Genomic DNA, 26744 nt, shown 5'->3' with positions numbered 1-26744 from the left:
TTTATTAGTTGATCAGCTCATTTTTCTGCCTGTTAACTAAAATCAGTCACATGAACAGCGCGCTAATTTATTTATTTCTCTATTTATTAATCTATTCATTTATTTATTGCTTATTTATGAACCAGTAATTTTAAATATATTCAGTAAAAGAGAATATTTTTACATGGTTTAATGTTAAAAAGAATAAAAACAACTTTCTCCAGCAAATGGAAATGAGTTTATTGTTTTTATTCCTGTCAGATAAAGAAAATTCCTATGGATTTTTAATATTAATAAACAATATGAACAAATAGAGCCTTGTTTTAGTTCTGTCTTTTTAGTCTTTATTCCTAAATGTATTGTAGGAATTGATGAAATATATCTCAAAGCTTCTAATTAGCAAAGTCATTATGAAATTATGCGGAATTAATGTTAAAAAACCCTTAAAGAACCAAAAATATCAGCTGTCAGCAGTAAAAGAGAATATTTTTATGTGTTAACTTATTTCTCTATTTATTAATTAATTTATTGCTTATTTATGAACCAGTATCTGAATTTTAAATATATTCACTAAAAGAGATCATTTTTACAAGGTTTAATAAAAAACAACTTTCTCCAGCAAATGGAAATGTGTTTATTGTTTTTATTCCTGTCGTATAAAGAAAATTCATACAGATTTCTAACATTATTAAACAACATGAACAAGTAGGGCCTCATTTTAGCTCTGATGGACACCAGATTAGTCTTTTTTATTACATGCTTTGTAGGCAGGAGATAAAGTCAATATCAAATAGTCAAGTTAACAAAGTCATTATGAAATTTAAAATTAACATATCTAAAAAAAAAAAACCTGAAGCACCAAAAATCAGCTGAAACATCAACTGTCACGTAGAATGTTCTATTTACACTTCAATTGTCGACAGAATATTTCAGTCTTAAATAGCACAAAACAAACAGCACATTCAGCACATTAAGCATCAATGAATAAATATTCTGTTGCAACTCTCAGTTATTTTCACTGATGATTGATCTGTTGATTATTTTCTCGATTCATGAATTAGTTCTTTGGTCTATAAACTCTCAGAAAATGATTTTAAAAAGTCGATCAGTGTTTCCAAAAGCCCAAGATTACAAACGTTTTGTTTACAGCTCAAAGATATTCAGTTTACCGTCATAGAGGAAGAAAAAACGTGGAATCAGAGGAATGACTCTTTTTTCTTTAAAAATGTCTTAAACCAATTGTACAGCAAGAAAGAAATACTTGATGATTGATTTTTGTTGACATTTAACAGAGATAGAAACTGCAAAAACATAAACAATGGATTTTTAATCTGAAATAATCATCTGTGATGCACGGTTTCATCAGGAAAGTGAACCAAAATTACGCTTAAAATTAGGATATTTCATCAGAATCATTTTTAGTCTACATATTTCATTTAAAAATTCTCCAAAAGTAAACAGTTTGCATTTCCCAGATTCTATAAAAAACAAAAAATTCGAAAATTCAGGGACTTTTCGGTTGAACTGCAAGCTATATTTACAAAGGGCAGATAGAAGACAGGTATGGAGACAAATTAAAAATGTAAATAGTAGAAAATCCTTTGCATGTGAAGGCTCTAGTTTTTTCTTTTTACCAACATCTGTGCAGGACTTTAGACTGCAGTGAAAAATGAGCCCACAGTGAGTATAAAGGCTGCAGGAGCAAAAAAACAAAAAAAAAAACACCCAAAAACTGCAAAATAAGCACTTTACAAGAAGAAAAACACACAGCTCCTCACCTGAGAGGATGAGTTAAACTCTACTATTTTCACTTTACAACTTATAAGCAAGAACATATAATATGGTGAGGCTGTAGAAGGTGAAAAGTAGTCCAGTTGTTGCATCAGTTTCACTCCCACGGGGCCTCAGCTCCATCAGCCTGACTGTACACAGCAAGTTCCTCATACAGACCTCCTCCACACGTCTCAATCGCCAAACCCTGAGAGACGGAAAGAAGACACTTTTATTCACCTTACATGTTTATATGTGAGTCTAATGTGGCTTTGAGGAATCCTACTCCTAATCTAGGGTTGGAAAGTGGTGCAATAATACTTAGAGAGCGACTTACTGCCTGTGTTTGGGCACTTCGGTAGCGACAGTTTTTGATTTGCATACACGATTCAGACCTGACTCAAAGATAAAAATGTGCAGCTGCTAAATGCCACAGCGGACTGGCTGACATTAAATGAAAGATGATGAAACAGTCAACTCTGCCAATCTTGATTTCAGTGTGTTTATACATGCAAATTACACATTAAACACTAAAAAGAAAAAATACACACTATCTCATGTTGAAATAAGGAATATTTTCTTACATTTTCATCTGTAGTAGGTGAGGACTAGATTAGATAATTTTATTTATTTAATTAAATGTTTATTTTTCAATAAAGTGGACTGCAGCTTTAACAGAACGAGACTAAATTTGGTTTGGGGCTCAGTGGCGCAAGAAGATGGTGCATCCTATCAACTTTCTGCCAGTCTTGCACTTGTATTTTTATGTAAAAAAGCACAGCTGTAATGTGTGTTCACTGTGCCATGCCCTCCTCACTTATTGGACCATGTAGTAAAAGAAGTTTTTTGGTAAATGTTGCTCTGAAACACAGAAAAGCCTACAAACCTCATAGATGTGATCGGTTTCAGGCTCCTCATATATGCTGTCCTTCTGTTCCAACTATTACACAAAGGAGAAATAAAAAAGAGAAATAAATTAATCAGACATATTAATTAACACACCTTACGTAATACACAGATGCAGAATGTAAAAATTAATCAAAAAGAAAAAAGAATTAAAAAAAATAAAATTTAAAAAATGACCCGGTTGTTGGAGGTGACTGTTAGAAACGTCATGACGTAGTACGTCGACTAGCTAACTGCATTACTTGAAGTTATTGCACCAAAAATGACCGACATTTTTTGTGTCTTTTCCTTCTAAAAACATCTGCCACAGAGGCATACCCTTGTAGCCGAAGACTAAAGGTAAGAAAAAAATATGTGAAGAGATTAACAGACCTCTTCTAACATGTTGTGAAAAAGTGTAACATAGCGCTGAACTGTCGGTTGCGGCTAACGCTTTAGCTGTTGATACGGAAGCCGGACAGGGACGCTAAATCGCTAATATGGTAACGTCATGGCGCCGGTTGCTTTCCGTGTCAAAAACGGATTTTATGGACTGAATGTGTGGAAATAAACTGGGTAAGTGGCAAAACGCACCACGTTAAATACCACTAATGCTCACTGGCATACTTTCTGTATCAATATCTGTCCACTTGAAGCTGGCAGTAGAGGAAGTGTGGTGTTGCTGTTGTTGGCATTATATTTCTGAGGTATTTAATCGTATAAAACAAACTGTCCGTGTAGTTTCTCATTCATCCAGGTCATGGTTATCCAAAGTTGTTTAAATCAATCCAACTGGACTTTAAGAAGGTTCCTTGAAGACGTGTCACCTCTCATCCAAGAGGCTTCTTCAGTTGCAAAAACCCAGCATCAGTTTTATTTAATTTTTATTTTGTATTTTATATATATATATATATATATATATATATATATATATATATATATATATATATATATATATATATATATATATATAAAATATATTTTTTTCATTTTTTTCTTTCTATATTTGGGTTTCTATATATGTACATATAATTATTTAAGTTTTTTCGTTGTATTTATTTATTGTTTGCTCAGTATATATATATATATATATATATATATATATATATATATATATATATATGCATATTTTTTATGCAATTTTTTTTCTGTATTTGGATCTTACAGGGTTAAAATTAAGTAAAACGGCTGATATGTTGGAAATACGGTTGCAACCTTCAGTTATTTTCATCGCCAGTTAATACTGTATATTGATTATTTTTTCATTTTACAAATTACTTGTATGGTCATGAAATGTCAGAAAAAGGTGGAAAATGTCATTAAATGTTTCCCAAAGCCTCAAATCACAAATCTTGTTCCGTCCTCATCTCATATTCACTTTACTGGCATCGACGAGGAAAGACACCAGGAAGTACTTATATTGAAAAAGCTGGAATCAGATTTTTTCACCTTGTAAAATCACTCAGACTAATTCATAAATTATTAAAATAGTTGGCGAAATAAACGTTGCTGTTTCTTTTGCCACTGAAGCTGTGTAGGAAATACCAGCAGAGATAATTTACAGTAAATTGTGCCTGCAGGTCATTTAGTTTAGTAAATGTGAAATGCGTTTTATTAAGCTAAGTCACCACAACCTGTAACGAGACGTATACGTTTTTCATTTTAAGGATGTTAAAGCAATACTTGGAGTGTTTCAATGAGTCTCTGTTTTCGGTTTTTATATATGCATTTGTATGTTTTGCTAATATATTTTTGCAATATATTATTTTTTGCAAAGCCTACATGTTTTTTCTAATGCTGCACAATTAATCAGAAGTATTATTGAAATCACATTAAGTGCATTCTCCAGACAAAGGGGAACATGTTTGTCACAGAGTGCAGCAAAAACCACTCATTTGCATGATGGCGCAGCTTTGTGTAACATAAAACAATTTGTAGTTTCTGTCTATCTGTCTATACAATAGATAATATTAGGTGTCACTTCTAACAATTGAACAATAAAACACTGTTGAAATTACTGTACTTTACCCACAGGTAATGGTCTAATTGGACGTTTTTTACCTATTTTGGGAATTTACTGTAGAACTCAGTGAGCCCTTAATACATTTATTCAGCAGGGGGCGCACTAGTCCTCCTATTCTTTGTACTGTGAGTTTTGAGACCCTTTTGACTTTGCTCATTGTTGGTTAACTCACTATTGGCCCTAGATGATTTACTACAAATGTTCATCTTTCTATTTCAGTGTATATAAGATATTCCTAATGTTATCTGTTACATCCAACTGTGGAAACATCAAAACATTTAAATACGAAAGGAAGTTCGTTGTATGTACAATCATGTCCATCAATACTACTTAAACAAAACTATAAAGGAAGGAGTTACTTAACATGTGGTTACATTCATATATTTACTTAGTGTTATGTATGTATACTCAGCATTTTCTCTGATTTCTGACCATTTCATAAACAAAGATGTATATTATGCTTGTGTAAATGAAACTTCACTGAACAAAGCTGGTTAATTGTTACTATGACATTTTCTTTTTGTTTGTTCTCAATTCTTCTGATTTTGGTGCTTCTGATTTTCATTTGGAACAGACTAAAACTTCTTTGGAGGCCACAAAACGTTTCTCTATGCAGCAAAAACCTTGCTACAGACAACTGACTGACAACAAATATAAAGTTTAACTTATAGTTCAAGTTTCATCAAGCAAAAATGCAAACATTCAATGTCTGTATTTTCTCAAAATAGGAAATTTATAAGATAGTAACTTTAATGTCTTTTGGTATTGGCCCGTTAGTTTTACTATAGACTCTATGGGTTTGATAAAGAAAAAGGAATGTGGAGAGCTTCAGGTCAGGGAACACATTGAGGATTGAGTGATAAATCAGTAACACAAAACTCCACACATTCACAACTGTCATCCTGTCAACATTTCTGTAGTTTGTCTTTTTTACTTCTGACTTTGACTATCTATCTATCTATCTATCTATCTATCTATCTATCTATCTATCTATCTATAGTCTATCTATCTATCTATCTATCTATCTATCTATAGTCTATCTATAGTCTATCTATCTATCTATCTATCTATCTATCTATCTATCTATCTATCTATCTATCTATAGTCTATCTATCTATCTATCTATCTATCTATAGTCTATCTATAGTCTATCTATCTATCTATCTATCTATCTATCTATCTATCTATAGTCTATCTATCTATCTATCTATCTATCTATCTATCTATTTATCCATCCATCCATCCATCCATCCATCCATCCATCCATCCATCCATCCATCCATCCATCCATCCATCCATCCATCCATCCATCCATCCATCCATCCATCCATCCATCCAGGTCGTGTGTTCATAGTGTTGCTCACCAGTGTTCGTCTACGCAGCAGCAGAGCAGCAATGCACACAGCCAGCATCAGGCCCTGGAGGACCATGAGACTGTCCTTCATCTGGCTCCTGTACAGAGCCTGGGCATGTTGAATGGGTCCTGTGAGGGGGTAAAATGTTTGCTAGTGCTGTGTTTTCAATAGCGAGTGGGCAATGCAGTAACAATGCATATTTGTCTGCAGGTAAGAACTGTGTTGTCCCATTCACTTACTGACAGCTCGTAGTTCAGTTCCAGGTCCCCATGAATCGTCCATCTTGCAGAAGTACACGCCACTGTCTTCTTTTTGTAGATCGGTGATGACGAGAAAGGCATTTTTGATCATGCCTTTGCCCTCAAATTGAAACCTCCCTTCCTCCTTTATCTGTTTTCTTTGTGCTTCAGGCACGTCGTACTCATCGGCTCTGTACCAGTTCACTTCACTGTCCTGGCCTTGATTTGAAGCCATGCAGTAAATATACACAGCACGGTTGGGTTTCACGCCATAGAACCGGGGCTTCTGGCGGATCTGCAGGGCCACTGAGCACACAAGAGGAGGTTGAAAGATGTTGGGACATACTTAGGACATAAATGTTTTTATGCAAAGTATTTATGTAGGGAATTTGGCTTTTTTGTCCAGCAGTGTCGTTTTTTAGTAGTTTTTTAATAGTTGATAGGCCTGCTCTAAACTTGTTTGTCCTTTTTTTGTATGTGTATTGTGTGTTGGGGCCTCTTGCCAGGTCTTTGTTAATGAGAATTTATCCTCAACTGATCCTACCTGGTAAAATAAAGAATTAGAATGTATATGTATATCTCTCTCTCTCTCTCTCTCTCTCTCTCTCTCTCTCTCTCTCTCTCTCTCTCTCTCTCTCTCTCTCTCTCTCTCTATATATATATATATATATATATATATATATATATATATATGGACTGAGACTTTATGCCCTCAATATGATGCTTACTTTGACATAGGATTAAATACAGAGAAAAGTAATGTACACTATTGGAGTGGAAAAGATCAAAAACGACTGTGATAATTTAGCATAGTAATGACAGATGGTCTTAAAGTAATTAATGAGGTCAAGCATATTAGTAATAATACTACAGATGGTGTAACTGATGCTAGAACTATACAGAATAGTAACGTTATCATTAACAATTTAATATGTCCTTAGCGTGTGTCTTTGTGTTAGAGCTGAATGCAGAAACTTGCAGTTGCTTCTTATGAGGATGTGTATTGTTGTTGCCAGGGCCAATGCTAATTATTATTTTAGTTACCCATTAAGTAAGTCCTTGTTTTGTCTAACCAAGTGTGCAATTTATATTTATACATATATCTACATTTTCCTTTATTACAGGTATAGTTGGAGAGAGACGGTAAAGAGGGCAACCTGCAGCGACCTGCACTGGAAATGAATCCCGATCACTGAAGTCAGGACTATTGTACATGAGGCACGCTTTAAACCAGGTGAGCTACCAGGATGTTCCACAAATCAATCAAACAAAAAGAGGTGGATTTATATGTATTTAGTAATGTAATACAAAAACAATTAGACAATTAGCTGCAAATGAGCAGGACTTTAACCTACAGCCCTTCCTATAAAAAGTTGTTAAAGTAAAATCTTCACTGTTGACCTCTTAAATGTGGGCATTATTTATTTATTTTATACAAGTGATAAATTGTATCCATTTATTTCATGCATTTTTTAGAGTAAATAATTAATCAATATAAAAAGCTAAGCAACACATTAAGTGATGACAATAATCAGTAATTGCAGTGAAGCATAATATGATTCTGTGATTAACTGTGTTGGTTAATCCAAACTAAAGCTACGAGTGTTTCTTCTGATGTCTGCCAGATAATTTTTATGTACATTTTGTTTTTAATGTTTGCCACATTTAAACATATATTGCACTACAAGGTTGACATAAAGTTAAGTCTGTTATAATAACTGAATTGAACAACATGTCTGTGCATGTATAGTTTATATTAAATTTAACAACATAATTTAAAGACATCAGTTAATCAGCATGACAATAATATTAGTCTTTGTCTCAGATAATAACTTCCTCTTTTCCCCAGATGGCCAGGAAGTTATGGTACTGTGGAGTCAAAAATAACATGCAAAACACTTGTATGCAGTGTAGCTGTGGTTAAACACACAAAAAATCTACTTAAATGACTGTAAAGCATTATTATCATATCAGAAATGTATTGAATCGTATTTATATTGCTGTACAAGCACTCTGAGATTCATGACAAACCAATCAAATAATTGTTTAAGTTTTTCCGTCACAAACTAAATTGATCATATTGCAAAAGTCACATTTACCTGACAGACTGATCAGAGCAAGCCCACAGCATCTAGCCAGTATCCAGCGCATGATGACATGCAAAAGAAAAATGCTTCCAGTGCTGATGCCTTAAGTGTGTCCGAGTCTCTCTGCAGTCCAAAATATGTTGTGAACAAGGTGAAATGTCTGCACCAGTGGGTGTGAAGTCTGTGTTACCACACATGCGTTAGCATCAGGCAAATAAGAGGAAGAGCGCCGTCTAATCGAACCGAAATAACTTTGAGCAGCCCACACTTTCAACACGAAAAACTCACTTCTAATTTCATTCACATGATCCATTTTTAGGCTTACATGAAACATCCTGAAGAATCCTTACATCTGGGGTTTGTAAGATCATTTTAGACAACAACTATTAGTGCAATGCCAAATTATTATCACTTCTCAGTCTTTGTATTGTTTCATATTAGTCGTGTAGTATCAGTACAATATCTGAGTTTCACTATCAGTAATATACTGGTACTATGGTAATATTTTCAGATACTGTAGCTAAAGTTCTAAAATGTAACAACAAGCAGCCCTGAACAAACTTTGCCAAAATGACATGCCTTAAAAATAACTAAAAATGTGATTTAAATCAGGACTTGTTTAATGAGACAACAAATGCACTGATCTGTACCAAAAAACTCTAATTAAGTTCTGTATCAATAACCACCTCTAATGAGGCCTGTTTTTATTGCATTGTTCTCTTATTTTTCCTTTTTATCAGCTTCTTTCTGATAAATTGCAAAATAAAACAATGTAAAAGAGGAAAATAATGCCCATTATAATGCCTATAATAACAAAACAAGTAATTTAAATTAGCATGGCATTGACAGTGTATGCATAAAAAAAGATATGACACACATATTATAAAATATGACACATTCTTTACCAAAATTCATGTTGAGAAAGCAGTTCATAGATAATTTTTGGTGACAGCTGTTGCTTATTTTATTGTTCTGTATATAAATAATCATGGAAGCTGTTTTCCTAAACGATTTCACACGTTTTTCTGATTTAAGATGCTAATAATTGGTGGTGATGCTACGTACAGTACATTTCTCTGTCACTGACTGTATTGGAGAAGTGCCAGTCCTACTAACCCCAGAGTATTAATTAATTCAGTATACTTAGTTCTTTTGTTTAGTTTTTTGCCTTGTAAATGTGGGTGTGCATAGAGCTTGACGTGGCTGAGTCGATCTTTAAGTTAAAACAGAGGATTTTTATGAGCATCCTGTTGGAGTAATAGACCTATAGTCATTAAAATATTTTGGTTTGTGTCACCTCCGTTGTTCTTTTAGGCAAAACATACATTGTTTTGATGTAGTGAAATGGAAAATGGCTGTTCTACTGAAGCCGTGATTAAAGCGTCTTTGTAATGTAGTTCTAGTGTTGAGCAGAGTTGAAGGTGAGCTGGTGTGCTTGAGACTTTTAAGGAAGTATTGAAATTTTCTTCCTGAAGGTTTTGCAAATTTTCAGAAATTTGGGGGATTTTTTTTTTTTGCTGAATTTTTGGATTTTTTTTTAGACAAGGAAACAATATTTTTTGGTGTCCGTAAATGAGGATAACAGGAGGGTTAATGCGCCTCTGACTTTTTATTTAGTCGCCAAGATTTTAATTTACTGTAGTACTTTTTTAATAAAACTAATAATAATCCCTTCAGACATAGCCTTGGTCAGTGTTTTGTGCAAATTAACAAATGTTAGCTTGCTGACAGGCTAAACTAAGGTAGTGAAATACCAGAGCATTAAGATCGTCTCCATATGTCTCAGTACAGCTTCGTAAAGCTCCTAGCAGGGCGGAGGACTCTCAGTCTTGTTATGCAACATCCCCATGCAGACAGGAGTGCAGTTTTCTGATCAGTCAAGCTCATCACATTTCCCTAATTGTCAAAGTTGATATGCTTCATGCAGCAGCCCTTCGGTGTCTGACTTCTGTATGGATTATTATCTTCTATCGTCTTCACAGTATGTGAGCACGAGATAAACTGCTGCCTCCAACAACCATGTAAGAAATTATTTTTATTGGCGGTGGCTTCGAACAGCTGTGTCATTCTCAGTCTTTACTTTTCAACCCTCCTGTTGTCTTCATTTACGGGCACCAAAAAATGTTGTTTCCTTGTCTGAAAAAAAATTCAAAAATTCAGCAAAAAAATTCCACAAATTTCTGAAAATTTGCAAAACCTTCAGGAAGAAAATTCCAATAGTTCCTTAAAAGCTTCCCTTAAAAGTTTTATCCAAAAAAAAAATCCCCCAAATTTGGCAAGAAAATTCTTGTAAATATTTTCCAAAAAAATGAGTAAAAATCTTCAAAAAAAATCCTAAAAATATCTAAGATGATTACATATATATCAGTAAAACTTCTATTTTCTTTAATAACATTCACAAAAAAATCAACCAAAATCCAGTGAATTTCGCTGGATTTTGGTTGATTTTTATGTGAATGTTAGTATAGAAACATTTTTAACAGTTTTTTTCCACCAAAAAATGTTCAAAGATTTCCCAAAAATGTTGAAAATGTGGACATCAGAAGTTTCAGTGTGAAAATATACTTTTTTCGACATTTTCAAACTTTAAAACGGGTCAATTTGACCCGCAGGACGACACGAGGGTTGGTAACCTGTGGCAGCTGGCCCCAAATTATTTACAGAAAACACAGCTGTTAGAGCTGTTAGTTGTAGAACTGTACCAATAAGTTGATTATTGAGCTGAGTGAAGGACAACCCAGACAAATATCCTGTCACTGGAGTGAAACCTGATCACGGTACACTTGTCTGGTACATAGACTAAGATGCATGATGCTCAATGTCTGTTGAGCTGCTGTAATCAGTGCTGGTTGGTGAAAAAGAATGTATGAACCAGCACTTAAAGAACCTGTGATTTTACTCATAGTGTTTCAGAGAGTCAAAGTACTCATTAGCCGTGGAGCTTTTGTCTTTCCCCACATGCTGCCAATAGGCCAGCAGCTCGGAGAAATGGCCTCTCTTGTAGAGGTTTTGGGAGACAAACTGGTTCAAAAGGCAAGAGTTGTAGTTTAGTTCTGTCCTCCTGCTGCCGTAGCAACCAGAGACTTTCATCTGCAACACGCCACGTCACACGGTCCTGGCTTGGTTGAAGTAATGGATTAGCTTCTCTCTGCAAGTAGTGAAGCTGCTTCCTCCATGAACGCCATTTAGCAGAAAGTTAATCTGCAGCTATTCAGGTAATCGGTTATTCATTCAGGAAGAACATTTGATATTTTCAGCTTTTCACTTGTGAGGATTTACTACTCTTCTATGTTTGACACTGAAGACTAGAAGTAGGATAGTAATATCGTCAAGTCCGAAATGTATTCTGGACTTTATGACATTCTGACAGACATTTGTCAGTGCTTTTAGTGCACGTTAACTGTTTTTGACGCTATTTTTTTTTTTTTGGCCTCCCTGCCTAAATTGTTTGTGTTTCTGGTGTCTCAAAACCTGAAAGCGCCATCACATATTCTCAGAGCTGCCCTCCAGCTGAGCCCACATCTTTTTAAGTAACCTGGGTCATGACATGCAACAACAGAACATGCAAATAAATTAAGCTTCACACCTTCTTACTTTTTGTAAAATACAGGGCTTTTTGTTTTTAATCTGTTGACACTAATTCACACTAAAAACAACCTGGATATCTGCAGTAATACATGAGAAATTCACCTCCTGCTAACAAAATGATTGTGTGTTTTTATGACTTCCCCAGTTTGAAAGTAAAACATGCACCAGAACTGGGAGTTTAATCCTCCTGTTGTCCTCATTTACAGGCACCAAAAAAAATGTAGTTTCCTTGTCTGAAAAAAAATTTAAAAATTCAGCAAAAAAATCCCCCAAATTTCCGAAAGTTTGCAAAACCTTCAAGAAGAAAATTCCAAAATTCCTTAAAAGTTTCGCTTAATTTTATTTTTAAAAAATCCCCCACAGTTGGCAAGGAATTTCTTGTAAATATTTCCAAAAATGAGTAAAAAATCTTCCAAAAAAATCCTTAAAATATCTGAAGTGATATATATATATATATATATATATATATATATATATAAAAAAAACAAACAGTAAAACGTAATATTTTCTTTAAGAACATTCACAAAAAATCTACCAAAATCCAGTGAATTTTGCTTAAGAAACATTTTTTTTTTCACCAAAAAATGTTCCAAAATTTCCCAAAAAAGTTTCACTGTGAAAACATTTTTTTTCTCAACATTTTCAAACTTTAAAACGGGTCCATTTGACCCGCAGGACAACAGGAGGATTAATAGACAGATATGTGTCTGTCAGCCTTGTAACCACCAGAGGGCCACAGTGCACCAGTGTAGTTTCACAGACAACACATACTGAAAATGCAAATCCTTTTCCCTACAAGAAATGTTTTATTCTAGCAATATAGTTACAATTTTTACAATAACAAAATAATATAAATGTACAATACAGAAGGAAAAAAAAAGAAAAAGTCGTATATACAGGCAATACTGATTGTGGGTGTACCAGTAAAACTCCCCATGTGGCTTTTCTTCCAGTAGAAATGTAAACAGGAGGACACCGTCTTGTGAATATGACTGTACCATCAGAGGAGACTGTAGTTTAGTGGTGTAGCAGTGTCTCCGTCTCAGATAGGAGTGCTGCAGGTCACATCGCAGCAGCAGGTTATAGAGACCCCTCCAAGGATGATGTTACAACAGTGCTGAACACATAAACAAAAGAAGAGACGCCCTATTGTCTATTGTAAAAAACAAGCAAACAAGAAAACTGTAAAAGTGCGTATATTATTCATGTATATATAGTACTGTGCACAGCGTTTAGGCACTTTAGATGTTTAGGTTCTATCCATCACCCAAACCATCAAGAACATGTCTGATTGACTCTGATCTTAACATCATTTGTCAGTTTGGGATTAACAAACAACTGAGAAAGCCTCAACTCACAGGAGAACCGTGGGAAGTTCTCATAGATGACTAGAACAATGTGAAGATGTGACTTATAGGAGAATTAGTGCTGTTTTGTGACACCAAATACTGATTTGATTTAAGCTCTTTCTATTTCCTTCACTTTGCATGATGCAGACTGATAAATGAAAAACTATGTAGAACATTAGGGTCAACGCATCCCCACTTTAGTGCCTAAAACTTTTACACAGTGCCATATATTCATAGTAAGACGTTTTAAATTCAGTTAAGACTTGCACAACAGCAGGTGAAGCCACCTTCCTACATGAGGACAGACTTGAGATGAACAGATCCACTGCACATGAAGGTAGTTATTAATAAGAAAGACGTTTTTGCAGTAAACATTTAAAAAGCTTTGATTATCTTCACTTTAGAGTCACATATTTAACTCAGCCAACACTCCGCTGTTTGTGTTGTTCCAAAATGTCAGGTTAATTTAACATTGTCTAAATCTGATCCAACCTGAGGCAACACTTCATTTAAAATGTACAGAAAGTACCAAAGTACTTATATTACCGCTGTAATCATTGTTGTTTAGTAGACAGACATATAGAACACAGTTATGGGGAGCTTATCGGTTATGCAGCCATGTTAATGTAAACATCACATCTTAAGTTTACAGTCACAGATAGTTTTTAAACCTGAAGGTTTGAATGGAAACCCATCAAAATGGAAAAAATATGACTGCTTTGAGTTGTGTTATAATCTGCTATGTGAGGGGACCAAAAAATAGAAAAAGTAGACAAAACATTTATAAGACATGCACATATGTGTGAATAAATCATCTTATAAAACAGGAAGGTCTTTCAGTCTTACACAGTCAACTGTTTTAATGTGACCTGGAAGGGATATAAATAGTGCAATATAAACTGGGCCTCTCTGAGTGAGCCAGTCAGAGACAGATGTTAACTGCATTAGCTGGCCCTTATTATTGTTGACTAATAATGAATAACAGAGATCAGAGTTTCACTGGTAGACTGGAATAAATCAGATCCAGACACCCTTTTTTCTAGTTACTAATTTACATATGTACAAAACTGATTCACCGTAGAAAAGAGTTTAGTGTCTAATTACAAGAAATAGTGTTAAGAGTCTTCACAGTAAGGAGATTCCACATAAAAGTGACTTTAAGTTAGCAGGAATAGGAATTTAGTCAGATTCCTTTCTTTAAATTGATAGAATAAATAAGGCGACTCCCAATTGTACCAATTTAACTATGAAATAATGCTGTTTCCATGTGGCTGATTACATATCCAAATATCGCTCTGCAGAGCTGAATAATAGTGCTGCATTCATGTTGTAGAATAATCAGAGAAAGCAAAAAGACAGTGGATCTTCTTCCTTTTAAATGTAAGGTATCAATTTACACTCTATAATCCTTTTCGATGTGTGTGCAGACAGTTTGAGGAGTTTGTTTGCTCTGAGAGCCTGTACATGCTGTGTATGACACAAACAGCGTAAAATCCTGCAGCCCCGTGAATGATACTTCTGATTTTGTCATGTAATGTTCAAGCTACTCTTTAGTTAGAAACTGGGTACATGGAAATTCTAACCATGTTCCTGGTAAGATCAAAAGCAAAATTATAATAGGCTGTGCTTTACAATCCAGCAGTGTTGAGTTCCTCAGTCATTTGGACGATAACTATTCATAGAAAAATTATTGAAATATGTTTAGAAACCGTGCTCTATCTTACACTTTTAAGACTGGATTGTTTTCTCACTAGAAGTCTATCATATGGTCCACAGTGATGTTTCGTCCTACAACAACAAACTCTAGCTTTTTTATTGGCTAACAGTGGAGGTATAATAGGACAAGGACAATAGTAAGTCTTGCAATTCTCTAAAAGTCTGGGTATTCCTAAATTCTGAGATATCATGTCTAATTGTCCACATAATTTGGAAATGCCAATTAAAATACAATTTTCTTACATTAATTTGGCTGATGCCCATATGATAACTATCAAAGGAAACCATATAGCCCAGTTCCATCTTCAACCCTAAAAAGAAACTTAAATATTGCATGGCAGAACAGGAATAGGTTAACTGTTATGTTTACTTATCAAAAATATCCCTTAGATCTGTGTGACCTAAAAGTGGAAGTCAGCTACATTTGTGACACTTTGGATTAGCTAACACTGCTTCCTTCTCTGGTGGAAAAAGAACAGCGGGAAGACATAATTTATTATCTTGTGCAGTTTGTTAAACAATCGTCTCTCTCAGGTTTGCTGCTTGTAGCGTAAAGAAGTGTCGGTCTGGGGCAGAATGTAGTAAAACCTCATTCGTAATCTCTACAGGTACAACAATGATGTTTGGCTCAGGGGTTTCTGGGCCACACTGGGCTCCGCTGTCATTTGACAGCGTCTCGGGATTAGGAGGCTGTTGGCTTGCGAGAGTTTCTAAAGCAGCTCTCTCCATTTCCTCTGCAAGGTCCGCATTACTTCCATAGAGCACTCCCATCTTTCGTGCAAGCAGACCCTCTTTTTCTGGTGGGTCTTCGTCCTTTCTACCCATCTTCTTATATCGGTGCATAAAAGTGGCGTGGCGTATGCAGCGCTTCAGAAGGTGGTTGCGATAAGCCCTCTGAATGACTACAGCAGCCCTCTGCTCTTCTTTGTGGCGCACCGTTGTTGTGATCGGTGCAAAGGAGTCCGAAGTGGGGTTGTTCAGGATGAACTTAGCCTCAATGCTCTCCCGCATTGCTGCCATCTCCACTGTGTCCCCCAGAACCATCTGTGTGACAGCCAACAAAACATCCAGGCAGTGGATCCTGTCCCCAATAACCAGGGGCAGGTCCATTTCGATCAGGCGAAACCGGTTAGGTTTGGCGACCCTGAGGGGCTCCTGCAGGGCATCACAAAAGTCTGAGAGCCGACTGTACTCGATGAACTGAGTTCCATCTACATCAAACTTTTCCCAGGTCTCATTGAACATCTCAAAATCGTCTTCGCAGAGTGCATCACCACTCTCCTCCTGAGCCACATTGAAGTTCTCCAAGATGATGGCGATGTACATGTTGACCACTACCAAGAATGAGATGATGATGTAGCTGCAGAAGAACATCATGCCCATACCCGGATTACCGCAGTTTCCCTTGACACCCGTTCCTGGATTCTCAAAGTCTGGATCACAATCTGGAGGTTCCCTGTTCAGCATCGGAAGTAAAAGTCCATCCCAGCCTGCTGACGTTGTAATCTGAAACAAGCAGATAATGCTACCACCAAATGTCTCAAAGTTAAATATGTCATCGATTCCAGCCTCCTTTTTGACATAGGCGAAGTTTGACATGCCAAAAATGGAGAAAATGAACATTATAAGAAAGAGCAGGAGACCAATATTGAATAGTGCAGGAAGAGACATCATCAGAGCGAAGAGAAGCGTCCGAATGCCCTTAGCTCCTTTAATAAGACGAAGAATCCTGCCTATCCTGGCCAGTCTGATTACTCTGAAAAGAGTTGGTGACACAAAGTACTTCTCAATTAGGTCTGAGAGCATTGTGCCTGAAATACAAGAAGAAGCAACAATATATCAGTACACTTAGTTCTGCTTGATCACTTTGGCAATTTGCATTGTCTAAGCAATGTAATGTACAACTGTACTTTTCATAAAGGCTGTCAGATACCCACCAGCTATTGACAAAATGACCACGATGAAATCAAAAACGTTCCATCCATTGGTGAAGAAGTACTGTCGCAGGGCAAAGAGCTTCAACACACATTCTCCAGTAAAGACAACAATAAAAGCCACGTTTACTTTAAAGAGGAAATCCTCCTTCTCAGGACTCTGGTCATCTGTTTCCACCATCATGGTCACCATATTGAGGCAGATGAGCACCATGATGAAGATGTCAAAGAACTGCTGACTGATGAAGTCAAACACCATTCCCTGGATTAGGTTCTGCAGGTCAAAGAGAGACAGATGGGAGAGTTAACCAAGAGGAACAGAAATACAAATCCAGGAGGGTCATTTGGCCTGTTCACACCAGCACTGTGCAGAAAAGGTCAACACAGAGGTCACTGATGACACCGTCATGCCATGCATGCCAAGGTGATGTGTCGTTATTTCGGATGACCTCTTTCGTAGTTCTCAACATCAATGCAGATATTGACTTATCTTCAACAATGTAATCCCTATTGCTAAATTTACGCTCAGTGACAGAAACAATCATGTAAATGAATGGCTTACCGTTGGTCGTGGAATTGGCTTCTGTGGCTTCTTGGATCCAAGTTTCTTCATGGCATCGTAATATTTTTTTTGTTCTTCAGTCATAAAGATGTCTTTGTCTCCAAAGTGCAAACATAATACAATACAATGATCATTATAGGCATCAAAATAATAAGGCAACTTTTGTGTAGATGTAGCTTGTAAAATCTAACTTGTAAAGAAAAACATCTATTGATTTTGTACTGGTGTGGAATATTTTCTACAATAATCTTATACTTATCTTTTTCTTTTGTTGGTTGAAATTGTCAATAATGACACCAATAAAGAGATTGAGTGTGAAGAAAGAGCCAAAGATAATGAAGATGACAAAGTACATGTACATGTAGAGGTTGATCTCATAAGAAGGTTGCTCTCCAACCTAAAGGAATCACAAAAAGACATAAAAATGAATGTCCTTCACATATTGATTTGTATTAAAGTGACAGTCTCAGAAGATTCCATTTTCTTCTCTTTGGTGGCACCTATGGCGTCAAATGGTAGGTGTGCCTTTAAGCCATACTCAATCAGTTGGCTGTTTTCACATGGGCCATGTCGTCATAGTAACTTGAAGTCACCACAAAGTGAAAAGGGAATTTGCTTCACCTACTATTCATGTAATGACTTCTTGTTTCAGTGTTGTAAAGATTCTAAAAAGTTACCTCTCTTGAGTCAACGGCAGCATACATGATGTACATCCAACCTTTAAAAGTTGCCTGAAATCACAGAGAATGTACTCTCAGAATGTTAGCTAACAACAACAGTTTTTTGCTGAAGATGTTCCACATGTATAAACACTGAAACAGCACTCCTCACCACTTGTAGCAGGGACAGGTAACCTGATCCAACATTGTCATAGTTGACTTTGACGTTAACCCAGCGGGCCTCCTGAGTGGCCTCTTTGATGGCCATGCAGTCGCTGTGGTTGTTGACCTCCGTGAGGAGGAACAGTTCCTCTGTGGTGGTGTTGATGCAGCGGTAGAACTTCCCAGCAAACAAATTAACTCCCATGATGCTGAAGATGAGCCAGAAAATCAGACAGACCAGCAGCACATTGAAGATGGAGGGAATCGCTCCAACAAGAGCGTTCACCACCACCTGCATGCAAGAGAGGACTCAGAATTATAAAGACGTACACAGAATTATTCACTTTATTTTGTTTGTAAGACCAAGCAACAAACGTTTTATGAGTCAATGCTATATTTAGTCAGTCATTTCAACATGGAGAATTTACCTCAGTCAGTTCTGTTACAGGTGTCCATGGTGTAAGCATGCATTTAACAAACACGATAGAGAAAATCCAGTGAAATTAGTCCAAGAATGCACTAAAAAAAAAAACAGTTTCTGCATCTTCTAAATCATTGTTAGCCATGCAAGCTATTCCGATGTTATTGTTTTGTACTCATGAGTACGATTTCTAAATAAAATGAGCTGCAGGAGCCAACAACTTACCCTCATCCCTTCAAATCTTGACAGTGCTCGAAGAGGCCTTAGCGCTCTCAGGGTTCTGAGAGATTTGATTGGTCCAAGGTCAGAGTAGCCCATCCAGTTGGCAACTAAACTAATCAGGGAAATCTGCGGCAGAATCAAAACATTTCCTTTTCAAGTGTTACCACAAACTTTGTCTGACGTAGGACATGTTTGTGTCTTGTGTAACACAGAACTGGCACAGAAACCAGATAAAAACTTACATCTACAATGAAAAAGTCTAACCAACACCAAGCGTTGGTGAAGTAGGTCTTGAAGCCATATGCAACCCATTTAAGGAGCATCTCGATGACAAAGATGTAGGTGAAAACCTTGTCAGCAAACTCCAGAATAATTTTGATGGTGCGGCGTCTTTCTATGTATATATCTTCAAAAGCCTGCCAGATGAAGACATCAGATACACGTCCTAATGTTATTACAGTATCTTAGCGCTATCATAAAACAGTCAACATTTCTAAATTTGTTGCAGTGATGACAGCACTTACCAGAGCTCCACTGCTGAGGAGGATCATGAAGATTATGAAGGTTTCAAACCAGTCATGCTCCACAATGTTGTAGCAAGTTTTACGGAGATTCCACCATTTTTTGCCTCTGTCTTCGGTGATGTCCACAGTGAGACATGGCCAACGCCTCACACAGTCTGAGGATAGAGGATTATTTTATGAAGTCACATTACAATTCTCAAGCATTAGCACAGATACCTTAAAACAAAGCACGTATCCCTAACTGTCTGTGAAAGTCTACACTTGATAGTAATTTCAGTTTGTGCAGTGGTTGTTCATACTGTCAGTGAAGCAGGCCTCTGGCTCCACTGGTTCTGGCTCTTCTTCTTCTACTACTTCTGGTTCAGGCTCAGGTGGTTGATAATCCACTGTGCTGCACACTGAAGAATCTCCATCATCCAAAGCAGCAATAAACTAGCCAAGAATCACAATCAAATATCAGTTACAAAGCCATTATACAAACTGTTTTGTTGTCAGTGTTTTAAGCAGAACCATATATGAACTAATTATCTCACTGAGCCATTCTACAGATTGATATAATTAGTAACTGGGGTTGTTTTTATTCACTTTTCACGTTACTCACTTTGCGATTTCCTGGGATACTACTGTCGTCTTCAAAGTTTTCCTGAAATAGCACAGGAATACAAAAGTAATTTTAGTGAGCAGTCACAAGTGGCATGAGAAACAAATCTTCTCCCCAGAAATTATTTTAGCATTAAATTAGCTGTTAGTTTGTATCTAAGGTGAAAGCCATAAGTTAGGCCTTGCACAGCATTGACACAAAAGTTTTCCCTTACATGCCTAATTAGACCTCCCATTTCATATTCTGTGAGCGTTCTTTCACCAGTTAGGATAAAAAATTTACATCTTTACTGGTTTTATAGGCTTGTATAGCCAGACCTATCTCCAGAGAATGGCCTGACTGCACTCATTATCATTCTTCACTGCCTTCCTTGTATTTCTTTACACTAGTGACACTTATCTTGGACAGTGCTAAGCTCAGGATGTAGCGTCGGTATCACAGTGAAATAATGGCAGTTTTGGTGGAATGGTTACATATGGAAAGGTGAACACGATCCTTACAATGGCTAATTCCCCACAAGGACACCACAAAAACAGTAAAAGACGTATGAAGACTGTGCGATACAACATACATTGTTGTCCATTGCCTTAGTGGTGAAGTCTTTCTGAACTCTGTAGGAGCTCACGTTACTCAATAAAACCACCAAACCAAATGCTTTAACCCTCCTGTCGTCCTGCGGGTCAAATTGACCCCTTTTAAAGTTTGAAAATGTGGAAAATATATATATATATATTTTTTTTTTTTTACAGTGAAAGCTTCCACATTTTCAACATTTTTGGGAAATTTTTTGAACATTTTTTGGTGCAGAAAAGAAATGTTTAGAAAAATGTTTCTTTAAGAACATTCAGAAAAAATCAACCAAAATCCAGCAATTTTCGCTTTTTTTTCTGAATGTTCTTAAAGAAATTATTAGAATTTTCATTGATATACATGGCATCACTTTAGATATTTTTAGGATTATTTTGGAAGATTTTTACTCATTTTTAAAAAATATTTACTTTTTTTTTTAATTTTTAAAATTTTTTATTCCTTTCCAAATTTGGGAGATTTAAAAATAATAATAGTAAAACTTTTATGGGAAACTTTCAAGGAATTTTTGTAATTTTCTTCCTGAAGATTTTGCAAATTTTTATAAATTTGGGGAATTTTTTGCTGAATTTTTGGATTTTTTCCAGACGAGGGAACAACATTTTTTGGTGCCCATAAATGAGGACAACAGGAGGGTTAACCTGATGGTTTCATGGAGATTCATGTAGAGTGGAAACTATTACCACACTGACCAAACCAATTCCACTGTCAGAGTGGCAGATCAACTCCAACTGTGGATTGGCCATCTCAGAAAACATATCGACATCAGCCACATTTGTGAGGTGCAGTCATGAATAGTTTTGGTCTTCCAACTGTAGAACAATCTACTTTGAAACATAGATTACTATATGTAAGAGGTATATGCAAGACTATGCTGGGAATTATGTGAGGTTGTCAAAGTACATTCAGTATAACACTTGTCTCGCTCTTATAGATGCAGCAAAGGCAGCAGGGTGTGAGGGAAATGCCCGTGATTCATAGTCTGTCCAATCAAACACCTGCACAGGTACCACCGGCGTGCAGAGCTTTTAGTGTCTGCTCACCTGCAGCGCGTTTGTCACAGAATACTAAAATTGAAGGACAATTAGATTTTTTTAAAATGTCCCAAGCAGTTCTAACCTTTGTCACTTCAGATTTTGCTCTATAAGGGTCTATCTCATTCATAAATTACACATTTTATCTATTACTAGTTCCTTATAACCTCAGTTCACAAAACAAAACCCATCACTGCATTAGATCATGCGTCACCCCACATTTGCATTGTGTGTCCTTAAGCTATTTTTGTGTGTGATTTGTCTGTGATTACATTTGATTTGTGTATTTTTTTTCTTGTTACAGTGTCATGAAAGAAAGTGAATTACTTTGTTTTTTTTAGTCAAATTAACCCTGATCAGTCAAGTATCTGCATGCAAATTTCAGAGTGTTATGCATAAAGGCTGTTAGAGAGGTCTGTCTGTGTTCAGAGAACCCACAGTTATTTTGTTTAAAATGATACTGATTGCAAATACAGTATATATGGTGTTGGTAAGTAATGTGTTGTTGTTAATGGATGGATTTTCATTTTATTTATTTCTCTTACTGTGTTCTGTTGATTATTTTTCCCATCAAAAATCTCTGAGCCTTGATCATCATCTTTATCGTCCTCCTCATCCTCGTCCAGATCTTCAAAGTCTGACTCTCCCTGGGCGATTGGCACACTGAGGCTTAGCTCTCCATCCACAATAAATCCAGAAGGCCGGCCTTCAACCAAACAATCCATTATCCCATCTGCTAGTTTGAAAGTCTGACTGCTGTCCATATGGTTCATTTCAATTCCTTCCATTTTAGGGTCAACGTTGTCCCCGGGACCCTCGTCAGGCTCCTTGGGCTTCATGTGAAGAATCTGCCGGAGAGTCCGGATGACGAACGCCTTCAACCAGTCGATGCCCCGTGTGATCCTGCCAATGGCAATCTGGAGATTGTTCATCTCTCCATCGTCGTCTCCAGCTGAGAGGTTATCTCCACTGAATGAGCTGAGCAGCAAGGCCAAGAACAGGTTCAATACCTGAGGGATGAAGGTAATGAGAAATATTCATTACAATGGAATATTTCAAACATACAGTTACCACAGTTTCACCTTTTGTTTGGTGATGCAAAAAACTAAAACGTTACGCTGCAGGTGAATTGCAGTCTTTATTTAGGAACCACGTACAGTATACTGTATGAATAAATGAATAGGGATTAAGCCATCATGAATATTTTTTCCAGAGTTCAGTCCCACAGAGTAACATTGCTGAGCTAAACACAAAAGTCTGGACTAGCTCAAATGCACGTCACAGATCAAATTGGCCCTGTGGTGGGGCTTCAATAAATATTATGTCGTCTGCCTCCTGTTGCAGATGAAGCTATCTTTAGTTTCTTAAACCTGTTAGTCAATTTCTCGGTTCCTATTTCCCAGGTTTAGCGGGAGATCATGGTTACATGGGCCGGCTGATCTCACTCATTCCAGTGTTGGAGCTGTGAATCAGTAAAGAGTGCTGACGGACAGGATGAGCCGCAAAAAACAAACCCGACAATGGACGAATGGAAACAGATATGATGGTTGCTGATTGAAAAACAAATTGTAGGAGAGTTTGTAGTGTTTTCTACGTCAGTGATGCACAAAGTAACGCTCATCATCTCACAGAACGTCACGCAAACCCCTTCCTTTACCTTTATCCCTTGTGTCGTCCTGCGGGTCAAAATTGACCCATTTTAAAGTTTGAAAATGTGGAAAAAATATATATTTCACAGTGAAACTTCTGATGTCCACATTTTCAACTTTTTTGAGAAATCTTTGAACATTTTTTGGTGAAAAAAGAAATGTTAAAAATGTTTCTGAAGAACATTCACAAAAAAAATCAACCAAAATCTAGCGAAATTCGCTGGATTTTGGTTGATTTTTGTGTGATTGTTCTTAAAGAAAATATTAGAAATTTTACTGATATATATGGAATCACTTTAGATATTTTTTGGATTTTTTTGGAAGATTTTTACTCATTTTTTGAAAATATTTACTAGAATTTTCTTGTCAAATTTGGGGGATTTTTTTTAAAATAAAACTTTTAAGAGATTTTTTTTTACATATATATCAGTAAAACTTCTATTTTATAATATTCTCTTTAAGAACATTCACATAAAAATCAACCAAAATCCAGCAAAATTCGCTGGATTTTGGTTGATCTTTTTGTGAATGTTCTTAAAGAAACATTTTTAACATTTCTTTTTTCCACCAAAAAATGTTCAAAGATTTCCCAAAAGGGAAAAGTTTCCACATTTTCAAACTTTAAAACGGGTCAATTTTGACCCGCAGGACAACTCCAGGGTTAAGTCTTGAAACAGCTAGCTCTGCTCTCTCTAAAGAAAATGCTCCAGTTTAAGCCATGGGAAAAGTGCACACCTTTCTATTCTTCCATAAAAACTTTTGGCAAGAAAGTAAATAGACATATTTCCCAAAATGCTGTACTATTCCTTTAAGACTTCTTGCTTTGAGGCAATCTCCTGTGCCTTTAATAATCATTCCAGACCTTCACATTTCTTCAAGATAATATACTAAAACTTTTCTTCATGAAAAACTAGAAAAGCAGTGTGGGGAACAGGCAGTACCAAGGATAGAAAAAGTCAATAAATAATGCAGCTGAGATCTTGTGAACTCAGGAGATTTGACAATGACGTGCTCAAGAGAAAAAGTCATGCACAAAGTCACAGCCATATGTCATGCGAGTGACATCTCCTCTGCTCCATATGCTGTGGCACTGATAGCTCAATATGATTGCTTCTACATCAATTACGGTTTAATCTGCTATCAAATGACTTTTCCTTTACACCCAGTCCCCCTGCCACCTGAGCTCTGCTCGCTCAGCTGTCTGTGTTTGTTCCCACAGTGGCAGTGTGCTTACTTGAGCTGGATCTTAGCACTTACTCAAGGTCAAAACCACTGTTTGGGGGCTCAAGTCATTTGATTTTAAATAGAAACCCCCTCCCAAGATGCATGTAATCATATTAAATGCCTTTATGTAAGTGCAAATAGTGAGCATTTCCATGTGAGGTAAGCGTACGAAGGAGTCAGGGTGAAGAGTTGAGGAACAATCGTTTTGGCACAGCGTCGCCGTCACAATATTTTTGTCAATGCTTGACAATGAGCCATTTCCTGTTCATTTCTATGAATAACCTCACAGGAAATGGTTTTGGCTCCAGTCATTAAATATGATGCTGAAATGATGTCTGAGGGTGATCGTCTCTATGGTCTTGCTCCGTGAGGCCAAGATAAAAGGTCACAGATGGTATTTTCGTGTTCCAGACACTCAGGATTCTTCATAAAGCATCACAAAACCTGATGCCTCTTTTACACAAATTCACCAGACAGTGTGAAAAGGTTCGTACTTCTGAATCAGTGTAAAGCTATCACAGTAAGTAATATACAGTAGTAATTATGTTTGGATCTGTGTTTAATATGTAGCTCAAAGGACCTTTTAACTCATATTTTAGTTTTCCAAAACAATAGAAATCTGGCTAATATGTGCAGAGTTTTTTTCTTGTGTGTTTGGGTTAGAGTATATACATAAACTGATACTTTTAGTGAAATGCCCCCTGGTGGAATCCGTTTTCTCCTGCAGCTCTGTTTGTCTGTCCTTGGCATACAGCTGAAGGTTAACAATAGACTGCTAAGACATGCAATCCACAAAATCTCCTGGCATTATAATAAGATAAGAGTAGATGTAGAAAGATTGTGCAAAACAGTTTGTCAGCTTTACAGCTTCACAGTAGTGACAGTTGTTCAGAGTTTGAATGTGTAGAGTGAGCTCAGACTGCTTAACTCCCCAAGATTTACTCTGTCCAAATAAATACAGATCGTAAAAAGATAACACGTCCACAAGATATGAATCATTAATATTTAACCTGAGCATATACAAAACTGATAAACAATTATTTTATCTAAATGAAATGAAACTGTGTAACATCATACAGTCTGTGTTCAGACCAGCTGCTTGAAGAAAAGGCATACTCCTCATTCATTTCAGCAGGACGTATGTGTTGGCACTGCAGGGGTGCTGACAGAGCGCAGAAAAACACTGGAAAAAAATGTAACCTGGCTCAAGTTTCTCCTTAATGCAGCGCAACATCGTCCACACAGCAATGACCAGCCATGTGTGCTAGGACTGAACAATTAACCGATTTTAAACTGAAGTGCAGTTAGCAAACAGTAAAGGCTGCAGTTTATGATGTTCAAGGTGTGGTTGTTGAATAATGCTGTAATTCTCTTTTATTCAGTTGATAGATTCAGATTAAGGCTTTCAGGGGTTGTTAATACCCATTGATTTATGTATACTACGTTTTACAGGCGTGCGCACTGTGGTTTGATGGACATAAATCCAGTCTCATTGTTTAATAGCCACACCTCGTACATTTTGCGGCGCGTCTGACCCAAGGCTTAAACTGTCGTGTCAATGGTTTTACAAATTCATGCCGTCCTCCTTGAGTGACAGTCACACTTTTGATATTGGCTGACATGGAAATGCTCCGTCACATGTTTCAAATATATATCCCAGTGAATACCGATTAACCAAATGCCTGGTTTAAATTACACGTCTCCACACTTCAGATTTACGATAGGGATCACTGATGGATGGATACTTGATGCACTTACCACTAGATTTCCGATGACCATGACCATCATGAAGACGATTAAACACATCCCCTCCCCGGCCACCTCCATGCAGTCCCACATGGTCTCGATCCACTCCCCACACAGGATGCGGAAGACGATGAGGAACGAGTGGAAGAAGTCGTTCATGTGCCAACGAGGCAGTTCGCAGTCTACAGAGATCTTGCACACGCAGTCTTTATAGTTTTTACCAAAGAGCTGCATGCCCACGACAGCAAAAATAAAGACGATGATGGCCAGCACCAAAGTCAGGTTTCCTAAAGCTCCTACTGAGTTGCCAATGATCTTAATCAGCATGTTGAGCGTCGGCCAGGACTTGGCCAGTTTGAAAACACGAAGCTATCTCCAACACAAAGGAAACGCAAAGAAAGACAGTGAATAACAGCATAATAATTAA

General features: G+C 36.7%; 2 protein-coding genes and 1 long non-coding RNA gene across 7 annotated transcripts in view; 1 reads left to right on the top strand and 2 right to left on the bottom strand.

Annotated features, from left to right (window-relative positions):
* Nucleotides 1-599: 599 nt before the first annotated feature.
* On the bottom strand, nt 600-8527 carry cd79b (CD79b molecule, immunoglobulin-associated beta). Its single transcript, XM_023273689.3, has 5 exons — nt 8351-8527; nt 6252-6557; nt 6022-6140; nt 2636-2689; nt 600-1957 (listed from the first exon to the last, which is right to left on the bottom strand). Exons 1-5 carry the CDS (start codon nt 8400-8402, stop codon nt 1868-1870), a joined length of 621 nt encoding a protein of 206 aa, XP_023129457.1. The 5' UTR covers nt 8403-8527; the 3' UTR covers nt 600-1867.
* On the top strand, nt 2876-26333 carry LOC129347385 (uncharacterized). The gene is made up of 4 exons (XR_008599462.1): nt 2876-2994; nt 7376-7485; nt 22492-22721; nt 23102-26333. It is a non-coding gene; the product is annotated as an uncharacterized LOC129347385 (long non-coding RNA).
* scn4aa (sodium channel, voltage-gated, type IV, alpha, a) overlaps nt 12710-26744 on the bottom strand; it is a 33051-nt gene continuing 19016 nt past the window's right edge. For all 5 annotated transcript variants that reach the window (XM_035949691.2, XM_055004453.1, XM_035949693.2 and 2 more), the window contains 13 exons: nt 26330-26686; nt 22244-22708; nt 20077-20118; nt 19775-19907; nt 19476-19630; nt 19194-19367; nt 18955-19077; nt 18319-18600; nt 18165-18218; nt 17747-17884; nt 17488-17592; nt 16929-17199; nt 12710-16802 (listed from right to left, as the gene is read on the bottom strand). In XM_035949691.2, coding sequence (XP_035805584.2) covers nt 15505-16802; nt 16929-17199; nt 17488-17592; nt 17747-17884; nt 18165-18218; nt 18319-18600; nt 18955-19077; nt 19194-19367; nt 19476-19630; nt 19775-19907; nt 20077-20118; nt 22244-22708; nt 26330-26686 — 3597 coding nt within the window. In that variant the 3' untranslated portion in view covers nt 12710-15504. The remainder of the gene's footprint in view (nt 16803-16928; nt 17200-17487; nt 17593-17746; nt 17885-18164; nt 18219-18318; nt 18601-18954; nt 19078-19193; nt 19368-19475; nt 19631-19774; nt 19908-20076; nt 20119-22243; nt 22709-26329; nt 26687-26744) is intronic.

The sequence above is a fragment of the Amphiprion ocellaris genome, chromosome 18 (genome assembly GCF_022539595.1).
Source record: "Amphiprion ocellaris isolate individual 3 ecotype Okinawa chromosome 18, ASM2253959v1, whole genome shotgun sequence".
NCBI classification, from domain to species: Eukaryota; Metazoa; Chordata; class Actinopteri; family Pomacentridae; genus Amphiprion; species Amphiprion ocellaris.
Note: the sequence above shows the minus strand (reverse complement) of the source record. Positions and strands in the feature narration are given on the sequence as shown.

Excerpts from the sequence above, each read along its gene's own strand:
- cd79b (XM_023273689.3), bottom strand. The coding sequence starts at position 8,402 with ATGCGCTGGATACTGGCTAGATGCTGTGGGCTTGCTCTGATCAGTCTG. Across the intron at positions 6,558-8,350 it reads TGCTCTGATCAGTCTGTCAG|TGGCCCTGCAGATCCGCCAG; the intron begins GTAAATGTGACT and ends TTGTGTGCTCAG. Across the intron at positions 2,690-6,021 it reads TGCTGCGTAGACGAACACTG|TTGGAACAGAAGGACAGCAT; the intron begins GTGAGCAACACT and ends TTTGTGTAATAG.